Below are 20,272 nucleotides of genomic sequence, written 5' to 3' on the forward strand. Positions count from 1 at the left end.
AATTATATTTTGAGGGAAACATCATTTCTGCCTGGTTTATGTTCAATGACAATGTTTTTTTATGGGTGCTCTCTTTTAGTTTTAGTCTGGTTCCTGTTCATACCAGCTTTTTACATTTTGTTTATCTTCTCTGGTGTCAAAAAGAGCTCATCAAGAAATAACTAACTCATTTAGCTTTTGAATTCATGCTAAAATCACTTGCTATCACAACATCCTGTGATTGGTCTGCTTTGCTTTCAGACCTCAAGTGAACCCGCACCAGAGTTCGCTTGGAAGCATCTTGAGACCTTCCTTTCGGGACCTACTCAGTCTGGTTCACAGTTTGATTGACAGTTTTAACACCAGCTTAAACAAGCCAAATGTCAGGTGGCAGCACCCTTAAACACCAGAAACCATGGTTCGCATATATTTGTTGTAACGAACAATATATAACAAATGGAAGAATGACTCGTCAGAGGTGGCCCAGTTATGCTGGTTCATCTCTGGGTGCAGACACTGAGCCCAATGCAATTTAATAAGTGAAGTGAGGACTAAAGTGAAGCCAAAAGACAAAACATCAATGTTCTTTGGTGTGGGTTTACTTCAACCCACAAGCACTTCTGTGAATTCTGTGACAAACTAGACAACCACAAACACCACAGTTTCCAGCTTCAAGTTTGCTTATAACATTCTCACAGTCTTGATTATGAAACTAATGCTCTATGCTCTAAGCATCATTACTGTCTGTTAATGTTTTAATTGACCTGATTCCATCATATGTGAAAGTGAATAGCAATCATAGCAAGCGTAGCAATCTGTACATCAACAAATATATCACACACACAAACTTAGGTAGCAAAAATAATTTCTTGATATTTTGCACATCTGTGTAAACCAAAATAATAGGCTTATACTGCGAATGAAACTGAGGCTTATTTATTATTTGTATTATTTTTGTAATAGGATATTGCAAATATGGTCAGAATATTCTGTTCATCAACTACAGATTAGGAGTGTGCTCGAATACAAATGACAAATGACTACATGACACACATATTCTTATTTGGACCACTCCCAGAGTTGGTATTCCCCAGAGATAAAGCTGAGCTTCTGACACATGCAAAGTGCTCCCAAAGGACTCTCCATAACCTGTTGTTCCCCCTCTACTTTCCACAAAGTTAGGTTGTAAAAAAATAGGCAATAAATGATAACTGCAAAGCAAGAATCAACTTTTGAAGTTCCTCCCTACATGTTACACGCTGTGCTGTCTCTGTGTAACGGGTGTATAAATAGGTAGATTGATGAGTAAAGTTTTAGCTCAGTAGTCAGCGCAGTCATCTATGATCCGGGAGACTCCAGTTTGAGACCCAGTGTGGGGACCTTCTTCATAAGGTAGTTTATTCATGAACACATATTGTAACACTTTAATTTTCTAAAATTAAAAGTGTAATAAAAACAAAAACAGGATTTTTAAGCCTCTTTCCACTTTTATTCGAATACAAATACAAATAATTTTGCTGCCTCAACAAATACAGACACAAATGCAAATACTGAGCTCTCTGCACATCTCTGCTACAGATCAGCCACAGGAACTATAGAAGGAATTTATATATTGTTGAATTCATATATTGTATATTCTACATCAAACATACACTGAAACATTTCAGAAATATTTTTTGGAATGAATTTTTTTCACTGAAATATCATCTGTGTCTCATCTTGTAATAACTGGAAACAAAATACAGCATTTGAAATTTGAAACTTAGTTGAATTTTGCATTTCAGTTTAAGAGCAGACACTGACAGAGTGAATTAAACACAGCAATACCTGAACAAAACAAATGTGCTGATGCACATTGTTGCAGTGCATTTAACAGTTCTTTTTCTTGAGAATTTTTTTGATCCAGTGAAGATATTTGGATATGTCTGTATAGACGTTGGGTACATCTGGGTAGTTACAGTTCTTGTTGTTGTTGAAAGACACAACACCTACTGCCACCCCACCACACACCAGAGGGCCACCAGAATCACCCTGTGAGCAAGAAGTATCATTATTTGTTTGGTCATTATTTGATTAAAGATGTTTGTACTATTTTAAACTAGAAACCATTTCCTATAAAATTACATAAAACATACCTGACAGAATCCTTTGTTTGTGTCATCTCCACCTGCACAAATAACATTGGCAGGAAGCTTAAATGGAGCCCATTTCTTCTTACAGCCTTTCAGGTTAATGATAGGCACATCCACCATTTGCAGATGCACAGCATCACCTTTACCAGTTCCCGTTTGACCCCATCCAGCTACACGACACTTTTCTTTATCTTTAATTTTCATCTTAGTCTTTGGCAGCTTAATTGGTTCTACTCGAGCTTTCTCAGACAGCTGGAGACACACAAAATCAGAAAATAAAAATAGTAAAGACAAATCTTATAGCACAATATAAAATTAGTCTTTTCTAATTTTTAATTTTCACATAAATATGCTATAAAATAAGTATTCATACTTTATTTTACAGTAAAAATGCATGATTTTGCCTGAGACAGTTAATGAAATTTCTACTTACTTTGAGGAGCATGATGTCATTACCAGATTTGATATTACTGTAAGATCGAGGTTTGTATCTCTTTACTCTGTATCTCATCTTGTTATTAACGTTATTGAGATCGTGGGTGCCAAGAACAACACTTGTAGGATTCCTAAATGAGTGGTCATTGAAACATTGTCAGTAGCTTTTTCTTAAGTTGTGCCAAAAAAACAAACAAAATATATAAAACTGAAATTTTGATTTGATTCTTAATTACATGAATTAAGGATTTCTTGAAGAGGAAAGGTAACTCACGAGTCATCACAGTGCGCTGCAGTGACTACAAATTCCTCATTGATAAGGAATCCTCCACATACATGACTGTCTCTGTCGTTCTGTACGGAGGCCATATACAGCATTGAGTTCTCCGGGACCTTTGTCCCATTTATGATTTCACTCCCCAGTGCTGAAAAGAAAAACAGGAAAAAAAGGATGAGTTAATGCCATTTGTACTCTGGAGAATAATAATTAGATTCAGCCATCTTACTGTTTCGTCCTAGACATGCCAGGAGAAGAAAAAACAGAAATGTATGCAGACTATGCATCATACCGGCAGGTAAAACAACCTTTGGTGTTTGAAGTGTAACATAGACCCTTTTATAAAGCAGTTTCCTCAGTAAGCGACCCTGTGGTTTGCATCTACCACCTTCACATATTTAGTCACATCCTCTTTGCAACAGTGCAACTTTAATTGACTTGTAGTGATGAGTGCATGAGTCATGATCATGCAGTATTGCCATTGTTACAGTAAATATAGTGCTTATGGTTCTGCTGCCTCAACAGTTAGAGGCACTTACATTATGTGATCAGTATGTGATGAGCTTAACACACATTAATCCATCTATTCATTCATCATTTTTCCTTCTCTGCATCTATGACATGTTCAGTCTCTCTGGGCATTTTAAGACCTTCTCTCACTGTTAAGATACTACTTAGCCATCTTGAAATTAACTTTAGTTAGATGAATCTAAGTGGTTTTGTTAATGTGGTGTGATTGCGAAATTTGGCTAGGAAAATTGTACAAATGTTCCACAGACTTTTACAAAGTGATGCAGATAGTTCAGGGGAGTGTGCTTTGTCTGGTAGTTATGGATATTGTTGGTGATATATTTTACTTTGACTTTAAGCAAACCACAAAATGATGAAATTAAGTTTTACAGGAAAAACTGTGTTTGCAGCTTCTTTTTTGTCTCATTTTGAAGCCAGGTAGTTAGGTTGACAACACAGTAAACACAGTAACAGTCCTCTCAGTGACAGATATAGTGGATTACATATCACACAAGCACATTTGTAAGACCTATTTTCCGCACTTTATTTACTGACATATTTCTTGTGTCGTAGTCTTGAAACAAAAGTCAAAAAAACAAAATAGTGATCCAGTCTTTGTCATGCATTTAATACAGATTTGCACAAATCTTTTCTCCTTTCTGCACTGTTCATTCAATTTACCGTTCCTTTTCGTTTTTGCACTTTTATTCTCTAGATTTAGTTCATGTACCCTTTTGGTTTACCTTCTCTGACAGCTTTGTGGATACTGCATAACCACATTAGATGATCTCTAGTCAGTTAAGCTTTATACAAGATGAACACAGATACAACAATGTTCTTTTGTGTGGGTATACGTGACAAACACAACTCAAGCACTATATGAAAAATGAACCACAGAAACCAAAGTTTCCAGCTGCAGATGTGAGTGTTGATGTTCTCACAGTCAGTGTAATGAAACTGAAAATGATGTATTTAGATTTAAACTGTTGATCATAACTTCACTGCTAGCAGTCTAAAGGAGCATCATTATACTCGTAATTCAGAATTTCAGAAAATCTTTGTGTCATAAAACTTTTTGAATTTTGATGCTGTTAGTTTTATGCAAACATTCTATATACAAACACTTGTGAGATTTGTGTTGGACTCAGTGTGGCCTTTTAGGCGCAGGCTGTGAGGTCTGAATCTGTGAACCTCATGCAGCAATAGAAAAGTCAGAAGTCATTCACAGATTCATTAGAAAAAGCTCAGTGTGTTCATCCTGTTAAAAAAATTACTCTGATTGCATTTGTGTCTACTAATGAAAGAAGTCACAATTTGAATCGAGATTTTATTTTGCATTTAGGTCAAAGAGCAAACTGACAAAGTGAGTTAGACAAAGCAATACAGCCATAATACAATCAAATTTAATACATGCACAACTCAAACACAGTTTGTAAGATTGTTACATTCAACAATTCTTTCTCTTGAGAATCGCATTTATCCAGGGAATAAATTTAGATATGTCTGTATACAGTGGCATTTTTATATGTAAAAAATTGGAGGGGCACCAACTACTTCAATAGATAGACTACATATTAGGAAAACTACAGTACTACAGTAATACTGATGTGTTTTTTTAACATGTCATGGCTCCACAAAACACTTTTAACAACAAAGTGGCTGCTTCTAGTAGGTCTTGTACACATATGCATAGGAAAAGAGAGAGAGTGTGTGTGAGAGTGAGTGAGAAATTACACAAGTTACACTGCCACTGTCACAAGCCTAAATTATACAACACGTAGTTCCGACCGAGCAATCTGATTGGTCAACTAGACATTTAGAACGTGCTCAAATCAGCATGACAGCCCACCTAGCCGTGCTCAAATGAAACAAGCCTCATCACTAAAAATATTACTCCGCCATTCATTGGTTAGGGTTAGGGTTAGGGTTAGGTTTAGGGGTTAGGGTAGGGTTAGGGTTAGGGTTAGGGTGGGGTTAGGGTTAGGGTTAGGGTTAAGGTTAGGTTTAGGGGTTAGGGTTAGGGTTAGGGTTAGGGTTAGGGTATTGCACATGAATGATGTGTGATGAGTACTTGATAAAGGGGTGGGGGCTGAAGGAGAGGAAGAGAGAGAGAGACTATGTGTGTGTGGGTGTGTGGGTGCTACAAATGTTCACAAAGTCCCAAGAGTTGAACAGTCCGATGGCTGGAGGACAGAAGCTGTCTCTGAGCCTGCTGGATCTGGCTCTGATGCCTCTCTACTGCTTGCCTGATGGTAGCAGTGAAAACAGTCTATAGTTGGAATGGTTGGGGTCCTTGATGATTTTTCCAGCTTTCCTCGTGCTCCTCTGGGTGCAGAGGTCCTGTTTGGATGGCAGTTCAGACTTGGCGATGTGCTGAGCAGCTTTGATGACTCTCTGCAGGACTTTGTGGTCCTGCTTGTAGCTGCTCCCATATCAGGCTGTGATGCAGCCAGAGAGGACACGCTCAATGGTAGATCTGTAGAAGTATCCTCCTGTCCATGCCAAACCTCCTCAGTCTCCTGAGGAAGAAGAGGTGCTGGTTTGTCACCACTGACTCAGTGTGAGTAGACCACCTCCCTGATTTGGACCCAAGGAACCTGAAGCTGCTGACTATTTCCACAGTCTTGTGTTGTGTCTTTAAACAGGGGAATAGTGAGGGGGGGAGAGGCATGAAGAAACCAGCACACAGCTCTCACCTTCACTTGTCTGTATTGAGTGAGGGAGAGGAGCATGATTCCCCCTACTGGAGCCCTGAGGCATTACCAGTAGATTGACGCACAATTATCCCAAACAGACCAGAACCTGCATTACCTATTTATACTATTTGTATCGCATATTCTTCACTCTGATTACCTCAGCAGCATAGCTGAAATAACAATGACATTATGTGTTATGAAAAATGGAATACAAGGAAAACAATTGCATAACTATGAAAAGGAATGAAATTATGTTTTCTGAAAAATTAGATAAAATAATTATTTTAATTCTTATCTGCCACACAACAGACATTGTGATGGAGGTTGTTGTTCTGACAACATGACGTCAGGGCTCTTACCTCCTCTCTGTAGGCAAACTCATCACTCCCAGTGATCAAGAGGACGTGATTTCACCAGGATCCAGCTGCATAAGCCACTGCTGAGTCCAACACTCATACATCAATACAACACATATTAAAGAAATCACCTGGTAAGCTTGCGCTGCTCGACATAATTTAATTCTGTTGGGGTGCAACAACGAAAATGAGACTATAAGTTGCTAGCCACCTCAGCACGCCCACCACCCCTACTTCCCAACTATGCGTGAGTGTAGCAATAGTAGTAGTAGTCACGTCTTTATCTCTGTTTTCTTTAAATTCATGTTAGAAGGGTGCCTTGTGGTGTTTCTTGAGCTTAGTAACAGACTGTAGCAATCAATCTGACACAACAACGTCCCCTTTGTTTCAGCTGCGTTTATCCTCATCACTCTCTACAATGTCTTCCAGCTGATTAGCATGCTGTGCACTGCGGAGGGATGATTAGTAGTTAGCTGTGATGTGGTGTTTTTCCAGGTCATCTTCAATTACAACGTGCAATGTGTGAAATCAGTATGTCAGCACTAATCTCTGTGCCTTCAGCTTCAACATCCCTGCTTCTCATTAATGATGTTTTAGGACAAAATAAACTGGGTTTAACAGACAATTTCCCTTTACACAGTATAACTGCCTTGCTTTTCCTTCTCCATCACTTGTTTCCCTTTATTCAGAAGAAGCCAGTTGCTGCTGTTCAGTCCTGTACAGTATGAAAAAACAGCTTTCACTGAAGGACAGAATCCATCTCATTAGCTTTACTCAGAGGTTGTTATTTATTGTAATTTTATTATGTTGACAGTTGGTATGCTTCCTGAATCACACACCTCTGATAACTTTATTGTCAAGTCCTTTTTATGAAGGATGTCTTTGGAAAGCAATTCGGCCTTGGCAATTGTCATCTGGACCGGCTCTGTTTTTCTCCAACATACACACTTATGAAGCAATATCAGGCTATTTATAACATACATAAACTAAGCAATAGATATCAAGTTGGCACCCCAACAACATGTGTACTTACAGGGTTTCATAAAGTAATGTAATAAATAAATAGCCAAAAAAATAGCCTAGAGGAAAAGTCGGCACTCCAAGAGGTGCACTTAAGATTTTATTTGTTTGACAGTTGATATGGGCAGCCCAGCTCTCAGCGCACTTTTGCTACAATCCGTAACTTCACAAATAAAATAAATATGACATAATTATATGTCATGAATATAGTCTATGACAAAATGCAATGCTGTCATCATGAAACAAAAGAGCCAAAACTTAATTTTCACGCTTTCCTATGATGATCTGGAAATGTGAGAGCTATTTATGGTCGATCAACCGACCTTGTGTTCACAGCTGATCTAATGCAATTCACACATCAGGCTTAACAGTCAGGATTTCATGCTACCGACACTATTTAAACATTCATTCACTGCTATTATCAGGCTGTGACAAGCAGCATGCCTGCACCCCATTGGAGCGGACCCAGAGTGAGTAATAAGCTGAGCCATAATAACATTCTCGCCTTGACATCATTTACAAAAACAGCATAGCACAGCGGCCTTAAGCAGTAAATAGAATAGCATGTCCTGGCACTCTTCTCTGCCATCCTGTTGATTATGTTATTCCATCAGTGTCCAAAGCCATAAGAATGTATTTTCTGTAGCCATAAGCATGAATGCATCAAGATGTAGTGCTCCGTAATCTATTCTTGATGAATTTTAAAGTTGAAAAGCTGCGCTCACATGCCACTTGCGTAACGGAGATGGTCATGTCGGGAGCTCCGCTGTTAACACTGTCAGTGCATGAGCTAACGTTAGCAGTATCACCTGCTGGGAGGTTGTCACACACCTTTCGTTCATCCTCAGCAGCCTCCTCTTCTTGCCTCTGCTCTCTACTGGAATCAGCCTGCTTATCTGTCCAGACTCTTTCCTCCTCATATTCATTTGGTGATGGACTGTTAATGTTATCATTGCGGCTAGGCATGCTAACGATAACAGGATTTTGTGTGGCAGTGGCATCAATATTTTGATTAAATGTGTTAACTTAAAACATTTTGCTGCATCGGCTATGAGATTTTTTTTTTCTTTTCCTCTCTGACCTTTTCCATTCCAAAATTTCACTTTTTGGGGCTTTTATCCATTTGTATAGGCTAGCGTTACTTTTGATTCAAACTTCACTCTTCCTGTCTTGATGTGGTTGTTTCCTGCTTGACCTCTGACATTACATGGATAGACACATCAACTTGAGGGGGGGGGGCTTAAAGTTGGATTAATTTATTTTTGGCTATTTGGGGGCAGCTGAGCAAGCTGTAAACACAACATTGACATATTATCACCCTATACATTAAGATGATATGACTTTACTGTATAAGTATATAACATGTTAGCAAGTACTAACATGCTATTTACACATCCAGCAAACATGGAGCAACATTGTCATTCATTTGGAGTTGTGTCTCTGGCAACCTGACAAATCTAAGTTACTCACTTTTTTATCTTTAGTCATTCCTGGGGAAAATATCAGCCCCCTTACCTTGTCTTTAGCTGCTAAATACTCCATTACACCCACCAGCTAGATGCCAACTTTAAAAAAAAGCAATGCAAATAGCATAGAGCTGAAAACAGCTGACTGCTGGGTCTAGGTCTGAACTGAGACAGTTAAGTTGTAGGTTGTAAAACCAAAATAATGAGCTAAAAGATTCTAAAACACCTCGTTGACATGAGAAGGAGTGCAGAGTTGGGTGATTTGTCTCTGTCAGTTTGTCACTATGAACAACCCTTTTTCCATTACTCATAGTCATTTGATCCATGTTAAATGTAAAAATACTGATTTGTGCAGCTTTAAGATACAATTTGGAAATGTCAAAAATAAATGAGACATCTAAAATGTTTGTATTTGATGTAATGGTGCAGTGTCATCTTGGATTAGAAATTGTATTAAATATTTAGTAAGCATAATGCATGCATGTTGTTTCGATAAAGTATTGGAACCAGCAGAAAATGAATAATTGTAATCTGTTTGAGAATATTACTCAAACAAAAAGAGAGAATATGACTTTCTCTCTTTTTATACAAATTGTTTTTTCTCGCCAAGATGTTTGCCAAGATTTCTCCTTGTATTTCTAAAAAAAAAAAAAAATAGTTGCAGCTTGGCAGATGTGTATGCATCCTCCGTCAATATTCAGTGTCTTTATAGAATTCTAGTGGGTGCTTTCTCAGAAATTGAGTCTTGCCTCAGTTGCTGCTATAAGTAGATACTTGCTGAAAGAGGAACAGACGGAGATTAAGATCGAGTGGGTTGTCAATGAGATATAGATTGCATTGTTTAAAAAAAGCTCTCGGCCCAGCCGGCCTGCATAAGTTAGTTTTTTTCCTCATTGTTCATGTTGGATTTTTATTAGAAAGAACCTGATACCTTTAAGCTTTATCGTATTACAAGAAGGCAGCATGTAACATAGCATTATTTCTTGCTGGCTCTCTTTAACATCAATTTTAGTTTAGTTCAATTAATAGTTTGGTGGCAGTTGGTCCATTGGTGAGCTGACAACATGATTAGAACAATGCATCAAGATGCTTTGAGGGTACATTGTGTGATTTAGGAAGAGAACAGCTGAAGATTAGATGAGGAGTGGTCAATTTTCTGTTTTCACAGAGGCAGAACTTTATAGTTTTTTTAGTTTTAAAAGTATAAAGATCAATAGCACTGCAGGATTTCTGTAATAAACAACCCATCGGTCATATTAATTACAATGTATATCACAGGGTTAGTTTAAAGTCACTTGTCCAAGCTCTAGCGAGCTGCAAAAAATCACTCATTATGTACATGATTTTCAACTTTCCCTGAAAATCTGCTCGGATAATTTTAACTCAGTCTATTAACAAATGATGATTGAACATCACCATAAAAGCATAACCTTTGGTTAACATTTTAACAGTGATGGAGTGTAAGTTAATTTACTCACCTGTACTTAAGTAAAAAATATTGAGGTACCTGTACTTTACTTGAGTTATTTTCATTTCATGTCACCTAATAGTTATTACCTAATAGAAATATTGTACTTTTTACTCTACTACATTCATTTGCTACAACAGCAACAGCTATACTAGTTACTTTACAAATTAGATTTACATAAAAAAACACAAGCTTATAAAATATGAGTTATTGTTATAGAACAAACAACCCAACAATATATAAAATAGTTCTTAGTTCTTAATTTCACCTAAATCAGCTACAACAGTAACGAGGAGTAATACTTACACATTAGTGCAATAATAATAATCTAATAATACAATATATAGGCTAATTGTAAAACACTCACATGGGCTAGTTTTCTGCGCTGAGTACTTTTAACTATTGATACATAAAGTACATTTTGCTGACAGTGTTTTTACGGTGTGGTATACTTCTTCCAACACTGGATATTAACTTAATTTCAAATGTTAACAGAAAACAATGTGACTGCTAATTACTGCTAAATTCTTGGCTCATGTAGTGTTTTGTCTCATTGCTGTCACCCTGCTCCTCCTCTACACATAGTTTTGACAATATACTGTAATGCAATCCAATATAACACATTAGTTTCAACAGCCTCCTAGATATATTGTATACTTTTTACTGTGCTGTTGCCAAGCTTACAAAACACTTAATAAGTGTAGTAGTCACTGGAAATGACAAGTAAATGACATACATGTATAGTGAATGAGTTCAAGTCACTATACAATCACTGCTGAGTACCAAGAGTAAACTAAGCTATTTAGAGGAAACACATCCATATTTATTATTTTGTCAATTTGAAATGTAAAGATGTTTGTAATGGCTGTACCTTCTGTTCATGTTATCTTTCAGTGTGTATTAGTCAGCATCTTGCTCAGAGTGTTTGGCTCCAGCTGACCCTGTAGAATGAACTTTCATATTTATAGCACATGGTGGCAGCAACGCTCCACTAAGACGACAGTATTCATCAACACACTTTGCTACCGAACCCACATTCAGCCCGTATCAGAGCTTTAAACTGCCCGCAAAACACACAAAACACAAGCAAAGCTGCTGAACAGACACGAGACAAAGCTACAGCAGCTCCTCTCCCTCCTTCCCATGCCTCTGGTGGAAAATCTTGACTTCATGTCTACACCTTCTATTACATTATTATTACTTGTGTTCATTAGAGATAATGACCTCTACTCTGTAAAGGTGGTTGTTAATGAAAGGTATTTTTTTTTCCTGATGTTACTGCTGACAGTTAAATCAACCACTAAATGCCCTCAATATAAATCTGTCTTTGGTCAACCATCCCGATAGGTGTTTATTCAGACACAGTTGCCACAGCGCTGTCTTTTTGCTGGCAGAATAAATAGCTGGAGCTGAGAGATGACTGGCTGCGCTTATGTTTATGTGCCTGTTGCTTTTTTGGCAGTTCCTGCATCAAGCTAAATTACTTTTTTTTAATAGAAATATGTTTAATCTGTTTGTACTGACATGAGTACACCCAACTTTTGTTTCTTCATGGGTCATTGCTAAGGGTATTTCATGGATGTTGTTCCCCATCACTTCCATCAGAGACATTGAAAGGATCTGTTAATGGCAAATTATAACCGGAGGAAAAATGGCAAAAAACGGTTTCAGTGTTCATGTATGATAAATTGTGACCCTATTTTTAAAAGAAGCAAAGAAGCACATTGCTCAATATATTCTTCCACTTAGTCAGGATTTGAAGCAACAATACTCCACTGTAGTCATCGGTCACTGCGTCACTTTCATCCAGGAAACGTTTGATATTAACAGATGTCTGTTAGCTGATAGTGTTTGGTTACTTGGACCATTTAAAAAAGCTGTTAAAGTTGTTGATGTCCCATCTTTAGTGTGGATGTGGCATCCATGTGATTTCAATACCTCTTTTTCTTGTCCTAGCAACATTTATTTATCTCTACTCCCCCACCCCACCCCACCCCACCCTGTTGCCTCTCTCCTCTTTGCAATGTTACTCCTGTTCTCTCTCCTCTCTTCTGCTCTCCTCTCCTCTCCTGGGGGTATCTAGTCTTCTCTCTATCCATCCGTGACATTCCCTGGCCTTTGTCCAGTACCCTGCAGCTGGTCCCCATTGAGTCTCCCTGGGACTTTAACCCCCTCATCTCCTCTTCATCCCCCTGTCCCCTCCACCCCAACCCCCCCATTAGCTTGCACTCTAAAAAGTAAAGAAAAAGGGACACCAAGGAACCATTTTTGGCTCTTTAGATTGCAACCAAATCACAAGATGTGTCTTTAAAGAACTTTTGTCCACACCGGGTTCATGAACTCTTAACATCCCAATAAGTACCTACATTAGAAAGTTTTGGATGTACCTTTTTAGGAAATCTTGCTGATTGTTTAGGAAAAAGCCCAGAAACTGCCATTTGTTTTTAAGAAACTTTTTTTGTTTGGTTTTCATGCGTGGGACCCCGGCTGGACCCCACATTTTTTAGAGTGCAGAGTTAAAAAGAAGCAAAGAGTAGGAGAGGGGGAAGGTGGAAAGATGTTTCCGATTGAAGAATGTAGGTAATTAACCCCTCTTCCTCTCAAAACAAAAACACTCTCCTGCAGCATGTGTGGGGGTGATTGATCTAGGGGTGGTGTGCGTGCGTGTGTGAGTACTAGTGTGCGTGGGCAGATATATAAATCCAGTCAACGCCATACGCATACACAAGGCTTTTGTCCTGAATTAAATCCGTTTTATGTACACATTAGTACAGTTGTTTGTCATATGTACAGCCCCAATTGAAAATGCTACACCCCGCCTACACACACACACACACACATACAAACACACACACCCGCCTATACACACACACACACACAGCCTTATTCTCCAAGCCCTGACACCACAACAGACTGCGACACCTCCTAATTGGGATGGATGGATTTCATTATAGCATCAAGAGCGAGAGGAGGGAAAAAAGCACAATGTGCTATAATAACAAACATTACAGAGAACTGCAGCTCCCTGCTCATTTCACGTGCACACACACACACACACATAGACATTACACATGGCCCACAATGACGTACATATGTTTACAACTTGGCCTTTAGTTGCCGAACTGTTTCTGTCTCATGTTTTAGCTCACATTCAAATACACTATGGGCCCCCAGGGGTCAACCAATGACTAACACTGCCCAACTCCCTCTTTGAAATCATCCCTTTCCTTCTCCTATCTCCCCATACTGTTGTCCCCTCACATATGTCACCTCGCTAATGGCGCCTCCTCCCCTCGCCACAAATCCTCGCCGCCGATGTTGCCTTTTACGCTGACTCAGTGCGCTAATGACACCGACATAGCTGCGAGAGCGATCATCAAAGGCACAAAGGACAACACACTGATGTGTTGCCATTTGGTCACCATTAAAGTGTTTATGTCAATTCTTTTTTTTAAAAAAAAAAAAAAACAATATCTGTCACAGGCAAAGCATCAAGCCGTTTTGCTTCAATGGAATACTGGTGAAGGGATATACAACGCCAAACCACAAAGCACAGAAAGGAAAATTATAGACAAACACCATAACAATGTCATTTTTGTGCTTGTTTAGTGTAAATGAGACATATATGGACTTGTGCCTGAACTGTGTTTGCCTAGAATAAAATAAGTCAAAGCTCTCTATAACAGTTGGCCCCATGTCTGTAGCCCCTTTTGTTGCTGAATTATAAGCCTTCAAACATACACTGAGGTCAAGGTTCAAAGGTCAGTATTTCAAAAGCAGGAGCCATGTAGAATCTTCATACGGACATGTGTTACTCTCCACGTTGAGAACTTTCCAATAATGTATGTAGTTCAGCTCTATGACAAAGTTTTAATTTTCTCATTTCATGGACACAAGACATCCCAGGCCGTGTTTCAGAGAGTGTATATAAAATAAATATATATAATATATAAAATGAAGCTTTTTGTTTCTTTTGTTCTTTCATTTTTAGTGGAAATAGTGATGGAAATGAGTCACCTTCAGATATTACATTACTGTTGACAGTTTGGGGCATTACTACAGGCTTGGAGGAAGGCCTGAAGTGTTTGGGTTAGGGTTCTGCTGATGAAAAGACAAACCCATTCTCACTCCCAGGTCGTCAAATACTGACATATGCATAGACTATTTACACAATGCTGGAGACTATTTGTATCATTATGATTCTTGGTTTTGGGATTTTATGTCAGCATGACAGAGTCCATTCAATCAGAGTCTGTTTTATTAGCCAATGCAAACATACAAAGAATGGGTCTTAGCATTTGCTTTCAAAAAAACGCAACACAGAAGAATAAAAAAAGACAAAAGTAAGGTAAAAATAATAATAATGAAAATTAAATTGAAATTTTTAAATCTATTTACAGAATGGAATAGTAATAGTTTTTAAATTGGGATATAAAACTTGAAATGAAATATTGACTGTACAAAGGAAATGTGGACTGTGCAATGGACAAAGAAATGAAATGTATGAAATATATGAAGGTGAGGAGAGCAACAATTAAATGTAGCATGGAAAGGTTGAAGTTTTAATGAAGATGATTTCATATTAAATATCTTCAGCCACATATTTGTGGAAATATAAAATTAAATGAGCAACTGCACATTTTACAATCACGGGCTTGAAAACGTCTCTTCATAACAGAGATAGTGGCATTTTGATTCAGGTTGCGGTGGACTGGTGGCCATGTGAAATGGAATGAAGCCCACTGGCAGCAGACAACACCAAACAGTAGTTGAACGCGCCACATCTGCCCACAACACAATGCACTTTGCTAACCTTCCCCTATTCAAAATTGGAAAAAGAAAAGATCTCAGAATCAAAGGAGAAACAATTAGAAGTGATGGCCATAACATTAACCTATCATATCGATGAGTTATCAAGGACACTTTTGTGTTTTTGTGTTGAGAAATGTTGGATACCATTCAAAGAAAACCTGAACACAGTGAAATTTTTCTGACTGTACTGATAAAATTAATATAAAGAAATAAAAACAAGAATAAAATTTAATGATTAAATGTGAAGTAAAATTGTGGTTATATTTAAAAAAAAACAAAAAAGCAAACACAAATGAGAAAAAACAATGCAGCTTCTGTGCTGCTGAGTCCTGAGTGTCAGAAAAAAAAAGTGGTGGAGGCATGAAAGATACTTCCCACTGAAATACATTAGTTTCAAAGTTGTGCTGAGTGTCACGAAAAAATATGGAAAATTTGCATCCATGTAAACAAATGTATAGATTAAATTTTGTGACTATTTAACAAACTGCTGTGAGACTGGGTTGGACGTGCACAAAAGCCATCTCTTTGATTCCCAATTTTATTATTTTATTATTGCTTTCAAGGGAAAGCTGAAATAACATATACATTAGGTCCATGAGAAGCAGCTCTGAAAAATTCAAGTCAGTCAAATCAATGATTTATATATCACATTTATTATTTGTGTTTAATATCACCATGATGTGAGGCAAAGAATATATATTGACATTAATAAGTATGCAAGTAAGCGCAGTAACACCATTTCCAAGTTGCTTTGGGACTCCTAACTGCATCCAAATAGTGATGAGGGAGGGTCTTTATGACATCTGGTGGCATAAAGGAGAACAGCATGTTGGATTTTATGAAACTGGAGGATACTGTAGGCTTACTGCAGCTACCTAACAGGGGACCTCTTGTAAAAATCGTTGCAGTTGTGTCTCCTTGTCACATTTCAGATGTCTACAAGTTGTCAACATTTCCACCAAAGAGATGTTTCCCCTCTAAGCTTCTCACATGATTTCATTTAAATAATAGTTCATATGACAATTACAGAGAGGTTTAAAATATAGAGAACTGTGCAGCAGAAACTTGGTTTTGTCTTCTTTCCTCTTGTGATTTATTTATGTTGTGACCCTTTGGAGGGGGCCTGATCTCAGGTTCAGAGCTTCAAGTGAACTAACATAGTAGAAATGAGTTGAATAAAGAATAAAGTAGTTGAAACTATCTCTACCTGGACAAGCCTCACAAGTAAAGGCTGCTTACACATTGAAGCATCAGAAACAATCTAATAATGTCAGATATAGTCATTTATCAGTTACTGGGGACTTTTGTGGCCCTAATTGTTTTAGAGGCTCCCTGGACACCACCGGGCCCCAAGCAGCTACTTAGTTTACTTGATGTGTGAGTGAGAAACATCACAGTTTTTACAATGAAAAATTAAAAAACAGTTTGTCACATTTAGTGAATTTTAATGAAAGGAAAGGTAAGGGTAGAGGTAGGGGTCAGAGGAAGGAGTTAGGGTAAAGGTAGGAGTAAGGGTAGAAGGCAGAGGAAGGGGTATGGTAAAGGTAGAGGTGAGGGTAGAAGTGGAGGTGGAAGGGTAGAGGGGTGGAGTGGGTGAGGAAGGGGAGGGGTTGAGGAAGAGGGGGCTGTCACTGCTACTGTCATTTCTTACTCTAGCTCAGGAAGCTCTTCTTCTTGTTCTTTTTCATCAGGAGCTCCTGTAAAAAAGAAAGACAGCGTGTTGTGATTTCACTTCCAAAGCTCTCAAGTTAGCTGAAATAAGTTGTTAGAATGAAAAAGATGAGCTGAGGCAGCGTACCTGAAGCTGGAGGTTCTCCTGTGTAAGACGTTGGATCTCTTCTTTCTTCTCTGCCTCCTCTTGGATCCACGTCTTCTCTTTCGACAGCAGCGTCTCCAGCTCTCGCTTCTTCTTCTCCCACTGCTGTGCCCTTCTCTCCCAACTCCCACTGAGGGCACAGAGCTCCTTTCTGGACATTTCTGCTGCTTCAGAGCGCTCCTTCTTAAAACTCTCTTTCTCAGAGAGCTGCTCTCTCCATTTTTGTTCTCTGTCTAAGAACTCTTTTTGGCAGCTCTCTTCCATTTCAGAGAGCTTCTTCCGGTAGCTCCCCTCTCTTTCAGACAGCTTTTCCCTTTTCAATGAGGAGTGCCTCGAACTTGCTGACTCTTTCTTGCCAGCTAGATTGATCTACCAAGGCTGCCATCCTCTCTGTGCCCTCTTTCTGAGCGTGGAGGGTCTGTTGAAGAGAGATGATCAGTTCGTCTCTCTTTCTCATCTCTTCTTCTGCCTTCTGTTGTTCTTTCTTGAGCCCTCTCCACAAGATGATCCTGGAATTATTACGCGTCTCCTTCAGAGCAGAGAATTAGTGATTAAGAGAGCTGATCTCTTCCTCTAATCTACCAGTTGTCTCCTCTGCCCTGTTGAGGTCGCTCTCCAACGTCCTGTTGGCTGTTTCAGTGATTGACAGCTGCCTCTGCAGTGTGATCTTCTCATCTAGAAGCTGCTGTCGCTCACTTTTCCAGGACTCTCTCTCCTTTAGGACCATGATCTTGGCGGCTGTCCTCAACTTTTCCTCCATTTCTCTCATCTCAGCTTCCATCAGTCTTCTCATGTCCTCCATCCCCTTGTTATAGTCTTGTGTAACATGACTAATAACAAAAGACATACATGAAGACATTTTCATATCAAAGAATACATAGTTACATTTTATATTTGAACCATTCAATAAATCCTTTATTTATTGTTTATGCATTCATATGAATCTGAGGTATTTAACCAGCCAGACATTCACAGATATTCATGTCTTCATCAGACTGAATGTGACAAAAAATTTAAATTATGACCCAATTAATTTATGAATTTGTGTGAAATGTAACATCATTGATCTCATTACAAACAAACTGATAACACTGTAATCAAATGTGTCAAGAGTCTCGTGGTTCGGACATCTTACCCTGCTGGCTCTGCTCTCTCTTCTTGCCATGGCGGTTGATGATATTAACAATGATTCAACACTTGAGATAGACGTAAGATCGATTTGTGAGTCTAACGGATGATTTCCTCTGAAGACAAAACAAACATTACTCAGTTCGCCTGGGGAGTCAATGTTGAATGAGTATCTCGCTTCTGAGTCCTAACCTATTTCAATGATTCATTACATTTCATTACATCAAAGGAGAGCCGAACATTTTGCTCTACTGTTCAGGTGGAATGATGTCACAGATGATGTCGATCTCTAGCTTCACTCACAGAAAGTGAACAGACTTTTCTTCTGCTGTTTGTAGACATGGCTTCATATACACATCACATCATACTGAAGTTTCCTACATTATTGTTACTAATAACATTATAATATTTACCATCACATTCAGATTCATAGAATCTGTTTCTTATCACAACAAACATCTTGCAGTCTGCATTAGTGTATCCAAATGATATTTTATGGTCTAAACTACAGTTGCTTCAGGATTCAGCATGAACAGTTGGCTAAGACTGTTGATCCAGCACTTCGTAGTCATTTTGATGGAGGATACTGGAAGGGCTGGCTGTTTAGATTTACAGCTGAACTGAGCTCATCCCTCCAACATGGGACTACATTTCATTTCATTACATGATGTTAGTGATTCATCATGTTCTTGGTTAATGTTAACAGGTATTGTTAACCTTCATAGAGAGGTTAAACAAACTGCCAATTAAAGTGTCATATTTTCTTTATTTTAGGTTACTTTAAGTTTTGATACTGATCATTAGTAGCTGTAACAGAAATATTTTAATGTTAATAAAGTGTTAAAATAGTGAATGTCGCCTCTAGATATACTTCCGTCCATCTCAGTGGATTCCTGAGAGGACTCTCAGTTGTTTTAGTAGTTTGTGTTTCTCTTCTCTGCTCCTTTGTTCTGAAGCCAACTCAAACACACACAGGGTATATTATGTTTTATCTGTTGTATGCACACGCGATGCTAGTGGAGCTTCACATACAGTAATGTGTTGTAAGCATACATTATGCATACATGTGTGCAACACCTGTGTCAATGTGTGTGGCAGGCTTTTGGTGACAAAGCATTGTTTGGTCAAAAGAGCAAGAGAAATAAGATATTTAAGTCTCTAAAAACCCCTACTCTCAAATTCCCTCCATCACACACACATACACACAGTGGGATTAGAGTCAATGGCATGAGTGGCGCATGTAACAGAGGCAGTTGGATCCGGCTTGGGCTTGTTTCCTGCATTGTTAGACATTGGAGTGAGATAAGTCAGAATTTGGACTGCTCAGAGTGGGACGGTCCTCTGGTGTTTCATACCCTCAGCTGTGGATTAACTCTCTCCTGCCACCTGAGCACTAAATCCAACACCACTGCTCTGGCTTTAGGGAGAAGGTATATAAAAGGGGTTCAACAAGTTTGGCACTTCAACATTTAGAGGTGTCAGACCTACCTTCTCCAGTATTATGGTGTTTATCTACTACTATCTGAAACAACTTTTCAAACCTATACTTTGTTTGCTCTGGTCTGAATCAGTGGATGAGTTGTTGGGTTTTCCCCTTGTTTTCGGTATCTTTTCACAAAAAAAAAAATTCAAGTGCGCCAAATGCATCACCACAAGCCATGTGAGAACGTTCACTCCTTTCATTGGTTGGTTGTGTCTGGGGCGAGAGCCCATAAACACAGGATGAATCTCCTGAAAAATGTCTTCTGGCCAAATAACAAGTATGCAATGTACTTTGTTGCTCTAGTCAAGGATGGATCTTGATTCACTCTCCAGCTAGCTGCCTTGCTACTTGCAACTGTTTACACTGATTATACTCAAATTTGTTGAGTATGCCTTGTAGTCCCCAGCACAAACGAACCGCTCCAGAATTGGTTCAGGACCAGACAGAGACCACATCCTCAAAGAGTCTCAGTACGGTTGTTTTGGTTTGCACCTGAATTCAATTGCACCTAGGGGTAAAACAAACTCAAGTCCAATTCAACTGCACGTAACAGGTTTGAAAACACCCTTAGAAAAGTCAGAGCAAAATCAAGGCAGTTTTCTGTGTGTTCCAGTCATTACACATTAAGTAAAAGACTTAGTTGGACCATAATTCATAGAAATGTCTTGATAATATATATTTTTTTGCCCCCAAT

At 38.6% G+C, this 20,272-nt stretch overlaps 1 protein-coding gene and 1 long non-coding RNA gene across 3 annotated transcripts in view; one reads left to right on the plus strand and one right to left on the minus strand.

The window, feature by feature from the left end:
* Positions 1–20,272, plus strand: part of LOC122971621 — a 123,843-nt gene that overhangs the window by 13,279 nt on the left and 90,292 nt on the right. For both annotated transcript variants that reach the window (XR_006399533.1, XR_006399532.1), the window contains exon 4: positions 6,402–6,519. This is a non-coding gene — a long non-coding RNA (uncharacterized LOC122971621). The remainder of the gene's footprint in view (positions 1–6,401; positions 6,520–20,272) is intronic.
* Positions 1,522–3,126, minus strand: LOC122971619 (mast cell protease 1A-like). The gene is made up of 5 exons (XM_044338352.1): positions 3,053–3,126; positions 2,821–2,971; positions 2,545–2,677; positions 2,115–2,363; positions 1,522–2,010 (listed from the first exon to the last, which is right to left on the minus strand). Exons 1-5 carry the CDS (start codon positions 3,111–3,113, stop codon positions 1,849–1,851), a joined length of 756 nt encoding a protein of 251 aa, XP_044194287.1. The 5' UTR covers positions 3,114–3,126; the 3' UTR covers positions 1,522–1,848.

The sequence above is a fragment of the Thunnus albacares genome, chromosome 20 (genome assembly GCF_914725855.1).
Source record: "Thunnus albacares chromosome 20, fThuAlb1.1, whole genome shotgun sequence".
NCBI lineage: Eukaryota > Metazoa > Chordata > Actinopteri > Scombriformes > Scombridae > Thunnus > Thunnus albacares.